Here is a 22,684-nt window from a genome sequence, read left to right as displayed (position 1 = left end):
TGACACCCAGATGGACCTTTATTGCAGCTTACTGTCAATTTATTTATAAACTTCTAGTAGGAATAATAAAGGGATGGCATAAACTAGAGTCCTCTTTAAAGGGCAGGTCCTCTTTAAAGGGTTGTCTCATCATGGACAATAAGGGGATATCGCTAGGATATGCCCCCATTGTCTGGTGGGACCCGCACCTATATCGAGAAAAAGGAGCCATGCAAGTGAAGTAGGGCGCACTGCGCATGCACAGCCACCCTCCATTCATTTTCTATATGGCCGGCACTCGGCTATTTCTGTCGGCCCCATAGAAATGAATGGAAGCGGGGGCTACTCATGCGCGGTACGCTCCCATTCACTTCTTTGGGGAGCCGGCTTGGTGCTGGCCAGACCGGTGTCCTCTAGCCACCATCTTGCGGGGCTCCGTTCTCGATATACCGTCGGTGCGGGTCCCAGCGGTGGTAACCACACCTATAAGACAATGTCCTAGCTATATGCCCCCATTGTCCATGATGAGACAACCCCTTTAACAAGCCCAGGCCATTTTCAGTACACCAGCCCAGGGTCACTGTAAAAGAGTTGATTGTATTATTAACTGATTAATTGAATATTCTTGATTTACTACATATGCTTGCTCAATGGTATGGCTTGGTTTTGTCACGGACGGTGTACAGGAAACAAGGCAAAGCAACATGCATAAATGACTCGCTGGATCCAACAGCTAAGGAACCAAAGGGAGACCCCTGCAGAAGACCTGGCACTTTCCCTGGCTGCTCAGCCTATGCAAAGATCCGAATGGTGGAGGTTTGCATATCCACGTACCTTGACTATATAACCCCTGAGCACCCTACAATAGTGAGGGGACACGACCACCGGCCCCCTACACAAGACACGGAGGGAGTCAGGGTCACCTGGGATCCAGCAAACAGAAAATAACAGATAAATGTTCAACACTTAACTTTGTAGCAGACAGGAGAACAAGATCAGCATGCACACACACTCCAGGAAGAAGTATAAGCCGCCCAGAAAAGCATTCTGGGGAGGAATTTAAAGGGAAGCAATTAGTCCAACACATGACAGCTGAGAGAGGCTAATGAGATGAGGAACTGAATACCACAACAAAGAAACTCAAGGAGGAGGTTCTGAAAGGTCCTCTGTCAGAGCTTCTCAGCTGTCTGGTTGTGACAGGTTTTTACTTAAACTGTCATTTGGCATTCTGGGCACTAGTGGCCACTGTTTTGCAGCTACAACCAGCACACTCTGGGATTTGCCTATGTAAAGCAGGTGATGACTCATGCTGGCTGCTTCTGAGTGAACCATGAAGTGTTGATCTGACATGGTAGAAGGATTGTGCTGTGAGGGACTGAATCCGATTCCATCCTGGCTTGCGGATTTCCGGCAGTGAATGGACACTCAAAGGATGGAGAGTATCTGTTGTCCCCTTTCTGGATCCAGCTCTTTGAAAGAGAGGTTGTCCCAGGAAGACCAGTTCCAGTGTATGGACAGAAAACCTTCTCATCAAGCTAGGCCGCACGGTTGCTGAGAGCTTGGTGGCCATCCCTGGTAAGCGGCATCCTAGGGCCCAGAATGGACGCAGTTCAGTACACCTGATTACCAATTGTACTTTACTGTTTGGCGCCTAAGGCTGGGTTCACACCTGAGCGTTTTACAGCGCGTTCCTACGCGCTGTAAAACGCTCAACAGGCAAGAACGCTCAACAGGCAAGAACCAATGATTCCCTATGGGCATGGTTCTCACCTGAGCGTTTTACAGCGCGTACGAACGCGTTGTAAAACGCCCTACGCCCCAAGAAGTACAGGAGCTTCTTTGGGGCGTATTGTCGCGCGTTCCCGCCCATAGACTTCCGGGAACCTGCGACAGTGGGCGTTTGCTTGTTTCCGGAGCAGCGTATGTAAACGTCCGATAAAATCACGCATACAAAGCGCATACAGAGTACGCTCAGGTGTGAACCCAGCGTAAAGTAACAGAGACTAGCCTATTAGCTAGTTAGGGTTATAGCTTTGTTAGGCCTTACTGTACTGGACTGCAGCACAGTAATTGACTTGCAGGCTCTGCTGCGTCTGTCACCGGTTAGGTGTTTCCTCATAGCGTCACAGTACGACTTTTAGGCTCTGCTGTGTGCGCCAACGAGCTAGGCCTGTCCCTCGGACAGGGACGGTGACTGTGGGCCTGGGGTATTACTTATTCTGTTTGTACTTGTGTTAATACTGTTTCCAAAGTAAAGTTTCTATTCTTGCATATAAAGCTGGTGTCAGTGTCGCTTTCCTTGTCCGTGACTTCGCTGTATCCTGGGGAGCCCACCCCGGTACACGGCTTACAGATCCACAGTACTAGGCCTGAACTTAGAGAACCATCATCTCTGATACATTTACAGCTAAAGAAGCAACTTCATCCACAGTGCTCCAGAAAGAGAAGGAAGATTACAAGGTCCAGAAACTGCAATGCATGAGAGTGAATATTGCCAACGCACCCTTCCACACTTCAGACGGCTTGGCCAGCTGTACCTTACATCTGGATCCCTCAACCCAGGAATTACAGAAGCGTTTGTAAGAACCTTAATTGCCAACCTTGGATTCTGCAGAGAGAGACTTTAGAAAGACAAAGAGGAGTACTACTACCCCCACAATTTCCACTATCCATACATTACTATTTAGGAAGGACTGCACTGTGATTTGCTTGGAACTGTACCTACCGTAGATATCGTTGGATGTACTACTACTCCTATCTTGCATTTTAGTAAAGAGAGACTTATTTATTTTCCGCCACTGCCCTGGTTATTGACTCCAGCACCATCAGCCAGCCATTGCACCTGCATTTACACTCCTACCATGTACCCTGCCAAAATACCTAAGACCACGAGCACCCCAATCACCATTAGGCAGGAGCCCCAACATCAGGGTGTGCTCCAAGAGAAGAAAGGGTGTGCCCTCCTGTCACTGCACAGCCCTAGGTGGGTGTCAGTGTGAGGATTGCCACAGTGATTCATGTGTACTCTTATCATTGTCAGAGCCACTACCACTCCCACCCTCCACTCGGGCGGCCGCTGCACATTTATATCACCTTATATTGAAGCAAACACAAAAATGAAGGGGTTTTTAGGTAAGAATAAATATGTCAAAGATTCAGAATAAGTTGAATATCTTGCAAAGTCATTCTACACACAGCAACAATTCTAAACCTGTACATACATCTAGTCTGATAGTTGCAGGCCCAGGCTGGGAATCTGGCCTACAAGACAGATTCCTGGAGGGCCGCAGCAGGCCACTGCTGCAGCTGGAGGAAATGCCAGAGTTGAAGGCTTGCTCTGTCGTCAGCTCTCGCCCATGTATGCTGCAGGAGAATGTCAGAATGTCACGAAGAGGGGATTCACGATATTCTGACATTCTTCTGCTACATACTCAACCAGAAGCTGTAGGCAAAGCCAATGTTCAGCTCTACTCCGACCTTGCATCTCCTCCACTGACTGTGCCCCTGCCAGCGGCTTGTGAGTTACAGGGAAGATTTCATGTGCTCCGGTGTTAGTAACAGCCTGGGTTCTAAGCAAAGAATGCTGCTTCAAATGCCACGTTGGAAGGAAGCTCCAATCCAGACTGTCAACCATTTGAACATGAGACAGTCCATGATGTGGCATGATCAAGGGGAACTCCCCCTCTGCGATCGGGTCACCAGGTTTGCCAGTGACCCAATCAGAGACTGGAGGAGTGACACGCAGTCAGCCCTGGGGTCCTTTGTGTGTGCACCTGTAGGGCACAGTAGTGTTATCCTAACAGCAGCCTGCGTCATACAGACACAAAGCATAATGTTTCAATATAAAGTTATAAAAAAGTAATCCCATAATGGGATTTAAAAAATGTGTAATAAATAATGCAATAAAAAAATCACCACCCCCACAAAAAAGAAATGTTATATATATAAATATATGTATATATATTGTGGGGTTTCGCTCTGGTAGATAGGGTAAGCGGGCGCAGTACAGAGGCAAAATACAAGTTCTTAACTCAAAACATCAGTGTTTATTCACACTTGAGGCAATTGACTCTGCGCCCAATGACATACTCCAGGTACTTAGTTTTTTTTTGGGTTAGCGGTTAGGCCAGCTTCCCAAAGGGAGTCCACTATAGTGATGAGCGGCAGGGGCAATATTCAAATTCGCAATATTTAGCAAATATTTTGTAGAATATTCGTCGAATAATCGTGAATTTGAATATTCGTTATATTCTACATTCTTTTTTTTTACTCGAAAATCAGCAAGGTAATGATCGCGTACTATGCAAATATTATGCAATCAATACAGGTGTGGGTCAAAAACGAACATATAGCACTATAGCTAAAGTGCTATATATTCATTTTTAGAATATTCGTCATTTTTTCCATCTGAACACATGATTCCTTCCTGCTTCTTGCTTGTGGGCCAATGAGTCATTGGCCCAAAAGCTATTTAAGCATAATACTGGGTCCTCGCAGGCTCAGCTGGCTTAAACCCCCACTGATGTCCAGCTGGGCCCGGACCAACACATTCACCCCCAGTATTGCCAAAATCTCACACTTTACTTTTTGGTAGTCGGCCACTTGATCGTCCGGCAAGTCGAAATACACCCGCTGGGATTCGGATGCCAGGAAAGGAGCGACAACCTCAACCCACTAGTCACGGGATAGCTTTTCCCTGATGGCCACTTTCTCGTACATCGCCAGGTAGGTTTCGATGTCGTCTTCGGGGGTGATCTTAGGAATCGTGGCATGGACTGCTTTCCGGGCATCGTGGACGCTCGGGGTTGCTCCTGCTGTCTGGTTAGTCTCCTGCTGCTGCTTATTAGCCTTGCATTGCTGTAGGTTTGTCTTTCGCTACTGCAGATTATCCTCCATGAGGGCCTTCACAACAGCCTACATTTTGTCATGGGGCATTGGTTGTAATACAGCTGGGTTAAGGTACTACATACAACCGTGCGTGAAAATGCAGAAACCAAAAATATCGGCATTCATGCCAGCCTCACTGCTCTGCACACATTCTCCACCAATTGGTGGGTTTTGCTCTGGTAGATAGGGTAAGCGGGCGCAATACAGAGGCAAAATACAAGTTCTTAACTCAAAACATCAGTATTTATTCACATTTGAGGCAATTGCACAAAACAGCATGTAACTGCAGTCTTTGTGTTAATTCACACACAATGGAAAGTTCATATAACACAAGTCACCTTGCTGGCAGTTCTGCCTCCAATAGTCCACAGCAGGCTTTAGGGGGCCTGTTTCCCCAATGTGCGTCTCTGAGCCCTCCAGCATGGCACAAAGCCTCAGATCCCCAAAACAAAGACATCTCTGCTGAGCCCAGTTGCCTATTTAAGGACAGTCAGGTGCTGCCAAAACCCAGACCGGCACTTAAACTCCGGTCCGGTATTTGACCTCACCTGGCTGGAAACCAACCCAGCCGCACGTGCTGGGAGGAAAATACCGGCCTTGCCAGACACAACCCCTCACTGTGTCACTAAATATACATACAGTGCTGCCCATAATTATTCATACCCCTGGCAAATTTTGACTTAAAGTTACTTTTATTCAACCAGCAAGTAATTTTTTGACGGGAAATGACATAGGTGTCTCCCAAAAGATAATAAGACGATGTACAAGAGACATTATTGTGGAAAAAAAAAACATTTCTCAGCTTTTATTTACATTTTAGCAAAATGTGTCCAGTCCAAAATTATTCATACCCTTCTCAAAAATCTATAGAAAAGCCTTTATTGGCTATTACAGCAATCAAACGCTTCCTGTAATTGCAGACCAGCTTTTGCATGTCTCCACAGGTATTTTTGCCCATTCATCTTTAGCAATGAGCTCCAAATCTTTCAGGTTGGAGGGTCTTCTTGCCATCACCCTGACTTTAGCTCCCTCCACAGATTCTCAATTGGATTCAAGTCTGGACTCTGGCTGGGCCACTCCAAAACGTCAATGTTGTTCTCTGCTAACCATTTCTTCACCACTTTTGCTGTGTGTTCTGGGTCATTGTCATGTTGAAATGTCCACTGGTGCCCAAGGCCAAGTTTCTCTGCAGACTGCCTGATGTTGTGGTTGAGAATCCTCATGTATTGCTCTTTTTTCATGGTGCCGTTTACTGTGATTAGGTTCCCTGGTCCATTGGCTGAAAAACACCCCCCCAAAGCATTAGGTTCCCACCACCATGTTTGACAGTGGGGATGGTGTTCTTTGGGTTAAAAGCTTCTCCTTTTTTACGCCAAATGAAGGAAACATCATTGTGACCAAACAATTCAATTTTTGTTTCATCTGACCCATAACACAGAAGACCAGAAGTCTTCTTCTTTGTCCAGATGCAAAGGACCAAGCGAGCTTTTGTGTGCCTTATCTGGAGAAGTGGCGTCCTCCTTGGTCTGCATCCGTGGAACCCAGCAGTGTGCAAGTGTCCGTTGGATTGTCTGCCTTGAGACATTGCCACCAGCAGAGCCCAGATTCACCAGGATGGCCTTGGTGGACTGGACACTTTTTGCTCAAATGTAAATAAAAGCTGAGAATTTTTTTTTTTGTCACAATAATGCCTCTTGTACATCGTCTTATTATCTTTTGGGAGACACCTATGTAATTTCCTGTCAAAAAATTACTTGCTGGCTGAATAAAAGTAACTTTAAGTCAAAATTTGCCAGGGGTATGAATAATTATGGACAGCACTGTATGTGTATATATAACCATTATTTAGCATTATTTAGTGTAAAATACATTTTATTGTGCAGACATCAAAGGGGTTGTGTCATGAAACATATTCTACATTTTTCAAAACAGCATCTTACATCATCTTACTTTTGTAACTGCATGTAATTAAAGGGAACCTGTCACACTGAACACTGGTGTCTGAGCTGCAGGCAGCATGTTATAGAGCAGGAGGAGCTGAGCAGATTGATAGATAGTTTTGTGAGAATAGATTTAATAAAACTTGTATTTTATACATTTAAATGTCTGCTCATTCTGGCCTTTGACGTCAAGGAGGCGGTCCTATCAGTGATTGACAGCCTGCCCTCTATACAGAGATAGCTGTCAATCACTGATAGGACCGCCTCCTGGACTTCAAAGCCCAGAATGAGCAGGATTTTAAATGTATAAAATACTAATTTTATTTAATCTTTTCCCATAAAACTATATATCAATCTGTTTAGCTCTTGCTGCTCTATAAATTAGTTTCACCCGAAGTCGCGTGAGACTTCGGTGAACAAATCCGGTATTCATTTCTGCATCTTTAAAACATTTGAAATTAGCAACCGAATTCGAGTTTGGTACCGAGGTATCAGCCGGTGCCAAACCCGACTTCGGATTCCAAATTAGATATGTTTTTAAAGATGCAGAAATGAATACCAAATTCATTCACAGAAGTCTCACGCAACTTTGGGTGAATCGAATTATGCCTCCATGGAGGCAATGCATGTTAACGCTGTACGGAGACAGGTCTCCCCGTACAGCATGAAAACAAGGTGTTTCACCGAATCAACTTCGGATCAATGATCCAAAGGTCGATTCGCTCAAGCCTAGATGCAACCATAGACCAAGATAATAAAGTGTAAACGATGGTCAGTAATGTGGTGAAAAAAAACCCTCACTGAGTACTTGAATATATAATTTCTGGGTAATGGTTTAGAAAAAAATCACTGAAGTATATTCCTACCCTAAAACATTACTTTTAATGATTATTATCTAAAAGATATAACATATATCTACCTACATCAAGAAAATATAGATGAACAACAAAAGTAATATAATATGAATGAATGGAGATAATCAGGCTCGGAATGGCCCACAGGGGTACAGTGGAATCCCCCGGTGGGCCCCTGAGCAATGTGGGCACCTAGTCTCCCACCCCCTGCACAAGTGGCACATAACACATTAGATTTACCTGCACTACATACATATATTCAATGTACAGCACCTCAACCAGCCTGTGTTCATATGAAAAACTTGTTATATTTGAATGTATCCGTACGGTGGGCCCCCAAAATAAATTTTACTGGTGGGCCCTAGGTACCCCAGTCTGACACTGGAGATAATTATAACAATGTGGGGCTAATACATAGATATAATAGAAATAAAGCGTTACCACAAACGTGGTTACTCACGATGCTGCAGACCTCAATGATGGAAGGATTGGATTCACCATATCATGCCGAGGGGGTTACTTGAATGCTACTTGTTACAGCTTACAGTCCCTTGTTCTCCAGTTATTACGGAGGTAGCGCAGGTATTGCTTTTAGGCATCAGGATACTATCCCTAAGTTGCTGTACTGTCCCTGCCTAAGGCCTTATGCACACGACCGTTGTTTGGGTCCGCATCCGAGCCGCCGTTTTGACGGCTCGGATGCGGACCCATTCATTTCAATGGAGCCGGAAAAGATGCGGACAGCTCTCCGTGTGCTGTCCGCAACCGTGGCTCCGTTCCGCGGCCCCGCAAAAAAAAATAACATGTCTTATTCTTGTCCGCGATTTGCGGACAAGAATAGGCATTTATATTGCCGGCGCCAGTTCTGTTCCGCAAATTGCGGAAGGCAACACGGGCACCTTCTGTTTTTTGCGGATCCGCGGTTTGCGGACCGCAAAAAACGGCACGGTTGTGTGCATGAGGCCTAAAAGCAGAATAATCAGACCGAAAGGGGCGGTCCCACTTATCGGTGGCTGTACCCTCACCTAAAATCCCTGCCTGACCAAGGGTTCCCAATGCCGGTTATTCCTTATGTTTAGATCAATTGTCCATCATTGTAAAACAAGCACACAGTAACAATGACTTGTCTTTGAATCAGTCGACCATCATTGTAAATAACCTCCAGTATTCAAAAATGCTCCAACGCGTTTCCCCATATAAATGTATCATTTATATCAGGGGACCATAGTAAAAATTGCACAATGGCAAAAAAGATAATGGGCCAATAAATGTACTGACCTGCAGCAATAATAGCTTCCAGCTGCTGGTTTAAATACCCAAGTGGTGGCATCTGCCATAGTTCATTGCGCACACGCCAATCAGTGCAGGCGCGCCAACCAAAGCGCGCGCATCAGCCACTCACCAGATGTCGGGGCAGTGTCAAAGTACGCATGCGCCCATAGTCAGTTGTCTGCTACACGGCGCATGCGTCCGCCCCGACGTTCGAGAATGGATAGTGCTAGCAAGTTAAATCACATCGCACCACTGCTCATGCGCAAACCCGAATAGACTGACAAGCCTAACGTGCGCTAATACAAAACAATAAGTGCCCAACCATAGGGTGTTCAATAGTTACATTAAGTGTTTATGGGACAAAATCTTATAGTATATATTCAATATATACAATATGTATCATATAACAATATGCCCATTTAATGAAAAAGGGACTATATATGATACAGACCCACTTAGCTTTTATTGATGGATTCACACCAATAAGATATAGGGTATTGATGAAAAAATTTTAATAGAAATATGGGAGGGCAATCAGTAAAAAGAATCAGAAGTCTCAAGACTAATAATACCCATCCCAATTGATACAATGTATTGATGTTAGATCATTTCTTGATCAGATACATTATTTTTGACCGGAAGATGCACGTCACCGCTGGGTCATGTGTCACTTAGGGACATGTCACTGTTGAGGCCACTCACTAGCTGCAAAGGTGCGCGTGACCCTGTCTTTCTCTTGCCATTAAAAATTCATTGTGATATAGACTTTACCGCCCGTTCACATACCACTCAACTTTTTGGATAGTCAAAGAGGGGAACTTGAGAAAGACCCAATTACTTGCTTGAAACGGGTCATTGCTGAAGCCAGTAACTGACTGAGCAGGGTTTACAGCCGTTTCAAGAGGGCAGCAGAGACCTGACATCATAAGAACTGCAGCGGCTGGGATTAGTGTTGAGCGTATCGAAGTGGACATTAGATCCGAAGTGGTGACGTCATCACGAGCCGTGCAAGATTTCGCTCTGGATCTACAATCAAGATGGCAGCAGCCGGCTCTTCGCGATCTTTAACTTTAGGAGTAGTGTTGATCGCAAATTTTCATATCTCGAATTTTTATCGGGAATTTTCTGATTGACAATTTTCGCAATCAATAAAATAATGAGTGGAGATCACGAATTCTGGAATTTGCGAATATATGACAAATATTCACAAAAATATTTGCGAAATATCACAAATTAGAATATTGCCCCTCATCACTGGTAATTAGTCACAAAGCTATTTTTTTGTAAAATTCAGCGAAGCAGCCAAATCAAATTTTCCAATACTTCACTTATCTCTTTTTTTTTTTTTTTTTTTGCTATATCCCTTTAAATATTAGCATATAAATCCTCTGATTATACATATTTTAAGGTCCAAATTGCACCTGAAGTCTAATATACAGGTAGAAATCATACAATTAGTTTAATAAGGAGCAATTTAGTAAATGTATTAATGCACATTTTTTTCCAAGGTCAAAAGGAGGGACATTTAAAGGGGCAAAGAGGGACAGAGGGACCTGGGTCAAAAAGAGGGACTGTCCCGCCAAAAGAGGGACAATTGGGAGGCATGTATTCCTCATGAAGCTGTTGAATTATTGACATGACTTCCCTTAGGCTAAATGCACACAAACGTTGTTTGATTCTGTGTCTGTTCCGTTTTTTTTTTGCGTATAGGATGCAGACCTATTCATTTCAATGGGTCCGCAAAAAAATGCAGACAGCACACTGTGTGCTCTCTGCATCCGTATGTCCGTTCCGTAGCCCCGCAAAAAAAATAGAACATGTCCTATTCTTGTCCGTTTTAGGCATTGTTACAAAAAAAATAGATGGCATCCGTTTTTCTTTTTTTTGCAGTTCCGCAATTTGCAGACCGCAAAACACATACGGTCGTGTGCATGTGGCCTTAGGCTCAGGTTTTCTTAGGCAGTGCAGTGTCTCTTGTGAGCTTAGGAGCTAGCAAGGACAGACTCTGCATCTGTGTGTTCTTGACAGTGCTGAGAGCGAAGGACAGCGATAAGAGTGCTCGGAGTGCAGAAAGTGAGCGCTTTTGATGAGTGACAACCACATGGGGAGCCGTAATGGTCGCCTCAGAGGAACTTTATGTCAATATACAAAAACTCATATAACAAAATCAGTCCAAAGAAGTATCAAGTAACACATCAGACGCATAGAAGACACATTTCTATCAGCAGGCATCGGGAAAGTTTTCTTCTAAAGAGGGACTGCTGACAGGGTTCAGCTAAAAAGGCCTTCATCTCAGTATCATCGATACAAAAGAAATCAGATTTGTTCTTTTGTGCATGAAAAGATTAACTGATGGAGCTGGAACCCAGAAAGTCACATATGTTTCATCGTCGTTCACATCAAAACATTTATTTGAAGTGGGGTGATGGAATCTGCTAGAAGTGGGATTTCACTACTAATTTAAATAGATTAACATAGGCATTAATCTTCGCCAATAAACCAAAATATATTTAGTATTTTGCCCCCCAAAAAAATTCCAACAGAAATTAAGGACTATCCTGGTTTATATGAAAATAGAATTTTTTTTCCTGAAAGAGCGTCACCGATGCTCTTGAGATTTGTCTAGTATTGCAGCCTTGCCTCATTAAATGGTGTTTTGCCACCAAAAATATTATAACATTTTCAATCTGAATTAAATTACTTTTGTAATTGTGCCATAAATTTACCTGTCCAAGCTCCAGTGGAGCGATCCATAGCCTCGACATGGCCGTGTCAGGAGAGATGTGCTGCTCTGTTTCTCCCTGCAGCGGGCGTGTGCAGCGGGATGATTGCTCAGCTGTTCTATTCCTATGTGCTAGTGTTTCTGACTAATGGAGCGCCGAGTCAAGGACCTATCAGGGTCAGTTCCAGGGACTCAGTGCTCTCCCTTCCTGGCTGAACACCAGTGCCAGTGATAGTCTTGTTTGGGCTCACTAGCTAGGTTCCTGGTTCTTGTTCCTGTGCTGATTTGGATTGCTTGTGGTTTTGACCTCGGCTCGTCCTTTGACCACTCTCTGTGTCTCTCGTGATTTGTACTGTGCATCCCGTCTGGTTCTTACCTTGGTTCATCTTTTGACCACTCTCTGTCTCTCATTTTTGTACCTTGTTGTCCTCCTGGTTCTGACTCATTTACATACATCTTTGCGTCATTTGTCTCTAGGTGTTTGTCTGTCTCTGCACCTTAGTAGCAGACTGTTGACCAGCTTTGATCTTGCTACCTAAAGCTTAAACTGCAAGTAGGTAGAGAAAGCGGGCTAGATTCTAGGTTAAGGATCACTGTCCATGTCCATCCCTACCTACAGGTGTTAAAAATTGGATACAATTTAAAATTTTGCATAGCCACTGAGCTATTCAATAAAATGTATGTGTATAGCGCCACCTGCTGTCTGCACATTTCCTTATTTCTTGTCCACCTCACTGAGGTAGTCACACAAGGTCAGTTTAAATCTTTAACTGTCACCAGATGTATCTGTCACGGCGAGGAGTGGGGGAAACCCCCCACCGTGCGGTGTCCAAGGGTAAAAGGGGATCAGCCTGGCCAAAAGGAGTGATAAGGGAGCAGGTCACCTCCTACAGCGTCCCTAATCCTCTCCCTGACTCCTCACCATATGAGCGGACCCCGATGGTGGGACGGCTCATACACTGGATACCTAATATTCTGAGTCGCCCTGGAAATCCCTCACTTAGGAGCAGGGGAGAGACTACCTGTTCATCCACAACATGGAGGAACAGGAGTCTCTAACTAAGGCCAGGCCGCAAGGAGGGGAAACACATACAGCTAAAGGAGATGGCAGGTAAGTGAAACCTGTAACACACTTAGCTGCCACAGACACACTGACTGAAACCCGTGCACAAGTGCTAGTGTTCACACCAACATTAAAGGACACAGCACACACCACGAACCACACAGGAACCCAGGACACCATAGCTGCAATAACTTGAGACAGGGAAATGTCTAGTAAACATGACACCAAACACAACCAGACATGTAACACCAAACTAGACATTCAAACACCCTGCACATAACCCACTCCATACAAATAGGGACAGGAAGGAAAGGAGACACCGGGATGACATAGAACATCTATGACCACAAGGGTGGCCCTCACTAGACAGATGGAACAAGTCAGGAACCGTGAACCCCCAGCATACACCAAGGCTGGAGGAACCCCCAGCTTCAGGCATCCAGCAGAGGCTAAATAGCCCAAGCAGCCACACCCACACACACATAAATAGTGGTAGAATTACCACAGAACCAAGTGCACCGGCAGACCAGAGGCAAAACCCAGAGGGCGGAGAGCCTGTGAGCCCCGTTCTTTACAGAGCCCCTGGTGGTGGGGATGAACTGGGCTGAGGGCTCACTGGTCGCACCTCCAGGAAGGTCCTGGTACGCTTGGCACTTACTTTCAGAGAACAACACTGGTGAAAACACCAGCGGAACAGACAACAACAGAACTGGAACCCATACAAACACAGGACATAGATCAGACAAGAGGACAAATGGGAACCAGCACAGAAGCAGGTGCCTGGACCCCAAGCGGAATGGAAGAATGGTGGTTTCAGGCAGAGCTGCACACAGACTAGAGATCCTTCCTCTTGAGAACCCAGGGAGACTCTAACGAAGGCAGGCCAAACACAGGAACAGAAGCAGTAAGGCTCTGCAGGACAGACAAGGATCAGAAGCAGTTTAGGAATGCCAGGCTATCAGACGCAATTAGAGCACTGCTAGGCTAAACATGGACAGAGTAGATCAAGGCACAGAACAGGTACAGAAGATCAGACAAGGCATGGACAAAGATAACAACATCAACATCATCACAGGACAGATACAGAGAACAGACAAAGCAACAATAATGCATTACCAGGTGACACCACAAACAAGAGCGGATGACAATAAAAACCTGGGTCAGCAGCAAGGTGCTACACCCAGCAAGACACAAGAGACTGACCACAAGCCCCACAGCTCACAGATAGATATAACTGCCTAACGAGGGCACCTGATAAGCCACACCCAGAAACAGGTCAGGGGACGTAAACCCCATCATAACAGGAGTACCAGAACCACAGAACACACAGGCTGCAGTACAGGACGTTGCCCCTGGCAACCAGCATACACGGAGTCCACCGCAGACAGTACGCCAGAGCACAAACAACCAGTGTCCCAGTGATAAACAGAAAAGCATCCATATTCAGACCATGTTCACACACAAGGCCGCAGCCAGCACGCATCGCAGAGCCAGCATACATAGGAACACCTACAGCCAGTACAGAAAGCACATGCAGCCAGCCTGCATGGCACCAGAGACAGGAGCCACAGAGATGCAGACACTGCAAGCCACAAACACAAGCCACAGTTCACACACTACACCGCAGCCAGCACGCAGTCCCAAGCATTCAGCATACACAGCTTTCGGCCTGCAGCAAGTACGCAACAGAGCATGCAGCCAGCCTACATGCACCGTGACAATCTTGTCTCACGCTGCCGTGAATGGGAATGTGGCCACATATGCACAGCTCTCTCCATTCACTTCTATAGGAGCTTCAAAAATAGCAGACCACGCTTACCATAAATGATCAAATAGGAATACCCTTTTAAATTATAGCAGGAAGACTTTTCATTACATTGTATCTTTTTCATTACACAGAAGAGAACATTTGACTAAGCATCTAGTAAATAGGCTTGCTTACAAGCAGTCTGGCAGCAGTTTTGACCATGCTAAACTACTGACAGCACTAGTTAATTGCCGGAGTGATCTGTACAAACATACTTTTTGTGTAGCCTTTATCATCCAGAGTAGTGGGCATATGAAGTTTTATTCTGCCAGATTCTGCTCCTGCAAGTGCCCAGGGTGGGGCTTCACTGTAAAGAGCATCGAGCTGCTTCACAAACCCTCCTCACTGCTCTGAATGACATTTGTAGCATCCAACCAGCAGACCACTACAGTCACCACCCAGTGCAGATGGAGGGGCTCTTGGATCAGCTTAATGTGAGAACAGAGAACATTTCACAGTGAAGCCCTTCCCTGGGCACTTGCTGGAGCAGAACCTGGCAGAATAAAACTTCATATTCACACTACTCCTAATGAGAAAAGCTGCACAAAAGGGGTTTTTGTACTGTTCTTCCCAGCACCTAACTAGTTCTGTCAGCAGTTTAGCATGCTCAAAACTGCTGACAGATTGCCTTTAATCCAAGAATCGAGAACTGGGCTTACTGCAGTACCACTTGTTTCCATTAGGTAGCAGTATAGTGTATTACACCATGAAATTAAATAAAATATTATGGCTGGGATATGCCATCACTATAGGACTGCGGGGGTCAAACCTCTTGAACACCCACAGATCATGAGAAAGAAAGGACTACAAGGCTGGTTTAGCTTTGTGCCTCCTTCTTAGTTTGTCCTACACATCTGCACTCCTGAACACCCAGCTTGCATCACAGATCCATCATGGAAACTAATGAAGGGGCTGAAGAACTAAACAAGAACTGCAGCTTCTTCATTGTCAAGATTGTTGAGGGTCCCAGAAGTCGGACCCCCATGGATCTTAAAGTGATAGCATATTTTTTGCCATCACTTTACAAAATGGGAACACCCCTTTAATTCCATGGTGGTATCTATGCCTTTGTTCTCCATTCCATATGTTAAAAAGGCAGGAAGATTTTTGAACGCCACTGTATAGAAATTATCTTCTTAGATTTCTTTGATTAAGTGTCTTTAGCTGCCTAACATAAATAAGCATTTGTCATTTCATATCTCTTCATTTTGCAAATGGCAATTTATTCCTCTGATTCCCTAAAGACATTTATCTTAGACTTGCAGCGTAATCACTTCCATCTTCAGTGTATTAGTTCAGTATATAGTATATTGCATTGGACCAAAATAAATCACATATTACAAATGTCACCACATAATTCATTCTCGTTCCAGAGAACTAAACCAGTGATACCTTGCAAAGTGAGTGTCATTGTACTAAGAAAGATGCAATTGGCCCTGGTCTGCACTGATTTGCAAACAACATAATAATGCATTAATTAAAAGGATTGTTCCCTGGCAATCTGCTAAAGTAAATGGTCAGGCTAAAAAATATGTCTGAATACCGTATTTCGATATTCAAGCATACGCGATCAGCGGAGAACATAATCATGTGCTGAATGGGACCAAATTTGGCAGGGGAAAGTTGCAGTCACCTGATTGCTCCCTCTGCAGTGGCCACTGCAGGTGAAATGTAGTATTGCATGGTGGCCTGTCAGAAGAATGACTGGTCATGTAACTGAACTTTGCCAAAGTTGAGAGTGGCTGCTCTCCATTCAGACTCATATAGGGAGCTATTGAGTGAAGAACCCCACTCTATGATGTTCATATTTCCTAATAGAGACAAGGGCCGTCCTGGTTGGACTATCCCTTAAATTATGCTGACAGTATGTTGTCAAACTTATTATTGAGTAGTTCAAGCACTAAACCAGACAACTTAAAGTAAGGAGATACGTGCAGTATTTGGTAATATATCAGACCCTTGTGGAATGGATCCATAATATGGCACCCATAAACTGCTAATGGGGCCATGCTGTACCTCCATATGCCTCCAAATTATACCCAGAGATGTTTTATCATGGTTTCCTTATCAATTAACTCTAAAACATTGTAGCATGTTATATTAAGGAGGTACTTTCCATCAGAAGCATTGCTTTATGGTAGAGTATGATGCCAAAAGGAAGCGCACATGAACTGCCAATGGGTTAGTTTGGTAATATGTACCCAAGGGGCCATACAGGATCCATGGACCCTTAGTGTAGAAATCGTGGCTGATGAGTCTTCCTGTGGTTAAATGGATCGAGTTGCTTACATAATCTAATCAGATTAACAGGTTCAATACAAACCCTGGAGAGGTTTGGAAATGTAGTCGCCCAACAGGGGAAACCTCTATTGCTAAGAACGGACCTGAGCATATTCCAAAGATTCCGCCATGAACATATACAGAGAGAAACCAGAGATCCCCTCTAAACAACATAGATTAGAACATGATGTGTAAAAGTACTTGAAGAGATTATCTGGTTATACAAGACCTTAATGAGGGTCTGCTTTACTCCAAAAACAGTGCCACTCTTTTCCATTCGTTGTGCCTGGCATTGCAGCACTTTTATGGCTGAGCTCCAATATGAATTACAACCCATGGGCTAGAGGTGCTCTGTCTCATGCCCATATTACACGGTATATTTCTTCTGAAATAAGCAGGGTAATAATATTTATTAGGGTTCAACAATAGCAAGGTTTATTGCCAAGAGGTCAAGAACCTCTACAACTTGTATGTCTTCTGCCTCTTCAGATCCTTACGAACAAATTCTTCATCCATTGCTTTCTTGCCTGGAGTTCCAATTCCCAAAATCAATTTATTAAACCCTATACTTCCTTCCCCAAACTTTATAATCCCAGAAAAAAAATCCCCTTTAAAGATCCATATTCTACAAGAAACTACAAGAAGTAACCTAAGATACCTCCTTACAATTACAACATAGAAACTCAATCCAGAACTATCATTTGAAACTTGCCTAAAGGACAAGCAACTCTTAGAGTTTTAGCACAACCCTTCTTTACAACAGGTGCACTAACTGGTTGGACCTCCAACTATGGCTCCACCACCTGTTCTTTGGACCTTTGACTGTCATGGCGGACATGGCCTCTGTTGGAACCACAAAGGATGTTTCAGTGATGACTCATGTCCAAGAATAAAGGCCATGGGATGACAATACTCAAGCAGAACTCTGGTTTCTCGACACATGTTGCTCAGTTGACCAACATGGCATCCAAAAAATATATATATCAAAGCAAATCAGCAAATATTTCATTACATGGAAAGCATCTCAATGTTCTTTGACTTCCGATGCATGCATTACTTATTTATGACCGGCTGAAACTTCTGCAGCCCGAAGTTCACTAATCTAGTCACCCCACCCCCGCACCCCCCTCCAAGGTATCTTGCTGCCTACATTCTGCATTATGTACAAATCGAAGGCTTTCTGCAAAGTCACCTGAAGCTCATAGCACAGTGTTGGTGGCTTACAGCATGCTTTCTTACACAAAGTGACCATGCAGTGATAGAGTTGAGTCTTACCCCTCAGTGCAGGCAGTAGAGATCTGTCCTTTCTGTCGTCGCATTTGTTACATTCACTGAAGTAGAGGAGTAAAAAGACATCCACAAGCACCCACACCAACGACGTGGCCAGGACCACTTTGCAATAGATAAATCTTCTCATGTCCTTAATAGGGTTCTACTTGTCACACTATATGAGAACGAACCACTGCTGAAACCGGTCCAAACCTCCCAGATATAATCCAGCATGAAAGCACGGAAAAGGACATCCCAGCGTGATTAAAAGGAGAAAGACGACTGATGAACTTTTAGGGCTAATTTATGGCCTCGGGATGGTGATGGATGCTAATTGAAGTGCATTTGTCACGGCTGATGGATCCTGCCTGGGCACCTTGATATGCGATTTGCCTGCAGCAGCTAGAGGTGACAAGATGCAGAAAAGGAGAACTGTATGGAATTGCTGATTCTGTGTTGCCAGGTTACTTGAGAGACGAGGGGGGCTTTTATGTTTTTTTTTTTTCCTTTCCTATAGCTTTCACTTGCTCGGCCCCTTTTTTTCCAATCCTGGCTTGTCTTTCTGTGAAATTAGCATCTCCTCTGCATGCATCCGTGCAAATACATACAGCCAAGAGGAATGTAAAACACAACCTCCTTACATGACTGATTCTTCGCCAAGGAATCCTTGAGATATGAACCGGGATTCAGAATGTAACCGGGCGCCTGATTGGCTGGGGTTCTCGGCCCCTGATTGGGTGCAAAATATTCCCATTTTGGAAGCGCAGGCGACAATTTAGTTTATTACTGCAGTTTGGGAAGCAGAAGGTTAAACAGAGGGAGCTTAGAATAATGCCGGGCGCTTTGTATGTCTGAAGATCAGCTGCACATCGAGGTCACAAAAGGCTGCAAAAGACAAGGCAGCTGTGTAATAGACTAGACATAATAGAGGCGAGATAGAGAGGATGGGCTGAGGAGCAGCGGGGAACGACGGTACTGCATTTCATATCCTGGACCTAAGGCTCCTGTCATCGCCGTTACATTTCGTTGAATAGATGTTGCATTTATTATGAGGGTATTTTTATTTTTTGCATTCGATTTTGCATAAAATCTGCAACACAGACGCGAGCAGCGATTATATTATATATCTATGTCTCTATGATATCCCTGTGCAAATTGTAGAGGACATCTCTAATCTGGTAAGTCGGAAAGGACAAGTTATGACCGTATAGGCTCTATGTAAAATTGAATGTGGATAAATACTGTAATAAATGGGAAATGCACACTTCCCTCTCGCAAGGATACAATAATAATAATCCTATTTATTTATATAGCGCCCACATATTCCACAGGGTTCATAAATAACATTGCAACAATAGGGTATTTAATCATTGGAATTACAAACATCCTGTCGTGTATAGATCACGAGGAACCAAATACAAAGATCTGAAAGCTATCATATTCATTAAAATGCAAAAAATGCGCAGTCATATAGCACCCGACGCAAGGACATTCAGTTACTTTGTCAATGGATAAGTAGTAATTGTCATTCGGTGGGGGTTAACTCCGCTCTGACTGACGGGAAATCCAATTACAAGCTGTTTACAGCACGAGAAGGTCCTTTAACCCTTTCTTGACTGCAGCATACTGGTTACTATGCTAGCAGCAACCAGAGGACATTAATCTCCTATCTAAGCTATCGCCATGCATTGGCCTCCAGTTTTTAAAGCTGCAGACTGTCAGGGCACGCTGGGAGTTGTAGTTTCACCACAGCTGGGCAACCGAAAGTTATAAACCACTGCAGCAGTATCTGTAGGTTAGTAGGAGACACAGCTGCAGATGCATATCTTTGGTGGATTGCTATGGAAACCCTTCCCATCACCATGAAGTCATGGAATTCCCTGTGTCAAGAGTAGGTCTAGGAAGACGAAACAAAAAGACGTGTAAGGCTACGTCTACACGACGACATTAAGTCGCGCGACAGATAGGGCACAACTGCACTGCAACATTTGTAGCGCAACATTTTGTTGCACTAATGTTGCGCGACAATTTTTATAATGGAGGTCTATGGTGTCGCACTGCAACATGCAACATGCTGCGACTGCGACGCAACAGTCGCCGAAAAATCCATCTCGAACGGTTGCGTCGCAGTCGCAGCATGTTTCATGTTGCAGTGCGACACCATAGACTGCCATTATAAAAATTGTCGCGCGACATTAGTGCAACAAAATGTCGCGCGACAAATGTCGTCGTGTAGACGTAGCCTAAGGCCTCTTTCACTCAAGCGAGTTTTCCGCGTGGGTGCAATGCGCGACATGAATGCATAGCACCTGCGCTGAATCCTGACCCATTCATTTTTTCTTTTCACGTATCAGTTCTGCGTTGTGTGAAAACGCAGCATGTTCTATATTCTGCGTTTTTCACGCTGCCCTGGCCCCAAGTGCGGATGCGATGCGTTTTTCACTGATGGTTGCTAAAAGATGTTGTTTGTAAACCTTCTGTTTTATTATCACGCGCGTGAAAAACGCATCAAAACACATTGCACCCACGCAGAAAAAACTGAACAACTGAACGCAATCGCAGACAAAACTGGCTGAACTTGCTTGCAAAATGGTACGAGTTTCCATGAACGCACCCTGAACGCATCCGGACCTAATCCGTCACTCTTGTGTAAAAGGGGCCTAAACCTTCAAAATGCAACCGTGATGGGGTGTAGAGTGCATGATATGGCGCTATCGCTTGAGAGCCTTGAAAGGGTTAACCTGCAACAGCAATTTTGTAGCAAAGAGAAGGAAGGAATACAGATGAGAAGATTCCTTACCGCCATTGAGAACGGCGGATCCTTAGGGGGCTCCAGACCCGAGTTGATCATCAGCAGGTCCTCATTTACCGAACTGGTCATCCAGAAGGGACAACCTTTATAAGGAAGGTTGGAGGCTATGCTAACTTTATGCAATATCACATTGCAGAAAATAATTTGTGAAAAATTGTGATTTTCTGCTGCTTGACAAAAGAGTTTTTTGAAGGCGAAAAATGAAAATCCTAATAAAAGATAGTGACTACTGCACCATATTCACTGGGGTTTATATAAGAACCTACGGGATAGGAAAAAAAAGCATATGATTTGCAATCACAATATAGTGATCACATGTGATGCAGCCCCATATGGATACTACTATCTAAAGTGATTGCATTAGTGTGATAATTAAGATGAAAGGGGTTCTCTCACTTTAGCAAATGGCATTTATCACGTAGACAAACTGAATACAAGTCACTTACTAATGTATTGTGATTGTCCATATTGCCTTATGGAGAGAGCACTTTGAGCGGTGTGCAGTGACTTATAGGCCATACATGTAAGGCAGCTATCCTATAAGTCAATGTTCGACTTCAAGGTGCTGTCTCCATAAAGAGACATAGAACCCCCCCCCTTAGGCCTCTCACCCAGTTAAGCCAGTACTCTCTGCTCTGCAATGATGAGGAGCAATCACCCCAAAACAGCTGTCTGCAGATGAGATGCTGGCTTATTTATTATCCAAGTCATGTCTCAAGGCCTATTTAAAGGGTCAAACATTGACTTATAGGATAGCTGAGCTTGTTAAGAGCTTATTCTTTCATTTCTAATTACTCCTATTTTTGCTCCTGTTGTGAATGTGATTGCTGCTGTTATGCCAAAATTTTCCCACTGAGGGTTAATAAAGGGATTTTCTTCTTCTTCTTCTTCTTTGCATCCCATCTTTCCATCACATTATACACTACTCGTATCCAGGAATTACGACCACCATGTAATCCAGCAGCGGTGGTCTCGCTTGCACACTATAGGAAAAAGCGCTGGCCTCTCTGGTGGCCGGGACCCAGCGAGCATGCATAGGCACGCGTGCACAGCGTTTTCTGTCCCAACCACCTCGCATCTGCGCTGTAGCTGAGGCCTTAACCCCTGGAAACAAGCAGTATATAATGTGATGGAAAAATGAATCCAGCCAGCAAAGGAGGCAATATGGACAACCACAATACATTAGTAAATGCCTTGTATTAATTCTGTCTACATAATAAATGCTATTTGCTGAAGTGAGACAACCCCTTTAAGCTCTGGCCATAGTAGCTTATGTCTACTTATAACTCGTTGCCATCCATAAAATAGGGGATAAGTTCCTGATCACTTTTGGGTCCAACCACTGGGATACCCACTGGTCATGAAAATGAGGTTCTAGACTGCCCAGCGTGATGTGTATGTGAGACCATGTTTCTACTCACCTTAATGGGACCACTTGGCACTTTTTTTTAGCAGTCTCATAGAAGTGAATGGAGTGGTTGTCGCGCTTCTGCACTACCTCGATATTATCTGGAGGGGATTCCAGGACCTCCATTTTTGTGATTGCTAGGATCCCAGCAGTTGGACCTCCAAAGTTTGGGCACTCCATGTACACATGGACAGCCTCTGTAAATATGCCCTATTGGAACAAATGGATTTCATAGAAGAAGGTCCCACTCCTCTCGCTCTGCCAGTAAGAGTAGCTGCTTTATCATAGTAGCTCCAGCTCTGGTCTACTAGCTTCCTCCATGCTGTACATGGTTGGCTATTTATCCCAATGGTTTCCTTGAAAATTAGATCTCTTTCCAAAAAGAATGGAA

General features: G+C 44.3%; 1 protein-coding gene across 1 annotated transcript in view; it reads right to left on the bottom strand.

Moving 5' to 3' along the window:
- GALNT13 (polypeptide N-acetylgalactosaminyltransferase 13) overlaps positions 1 to 18,700 on the bottom strand; it is a 351,020-nt gene extending 332,320 nt beyond the window's left edge. The window contains exon 1 of the mRNA XM_044303635.1: positions 18,080 to 18,700. Within this exon, the coding sequence (XP_044159570.1) occupies positions 18,080 to 18,221 (142 nt within the window). The 5' untranslated portion in view covers positions 18,222 to 18,700. The remainder of the gene's footprint in view (positions 1 to 18,079) is intronic.
- Between the last annotated feature and the right edge of the window lie 3,984 nt (positions 18,701 to 22,684).

Source organism: Bufo gargarizans, chromosome 8, assembly GCF_014858855.1.
Source record: "Bufo gargarizans isolate SCDJY-AF-19 chromosome 8, ASM1485885v1, whole genome shotgun sequence".
Classification (NCBI taxonomy): Eukaryota; Metazoa; Chordata; class Amphibia; order Anura; family Bufonidae; genus Bufo; species Bufo gargarizans.
This window is presented reverse-complemented; position numbering and strand designations above follow the sequence as displayed.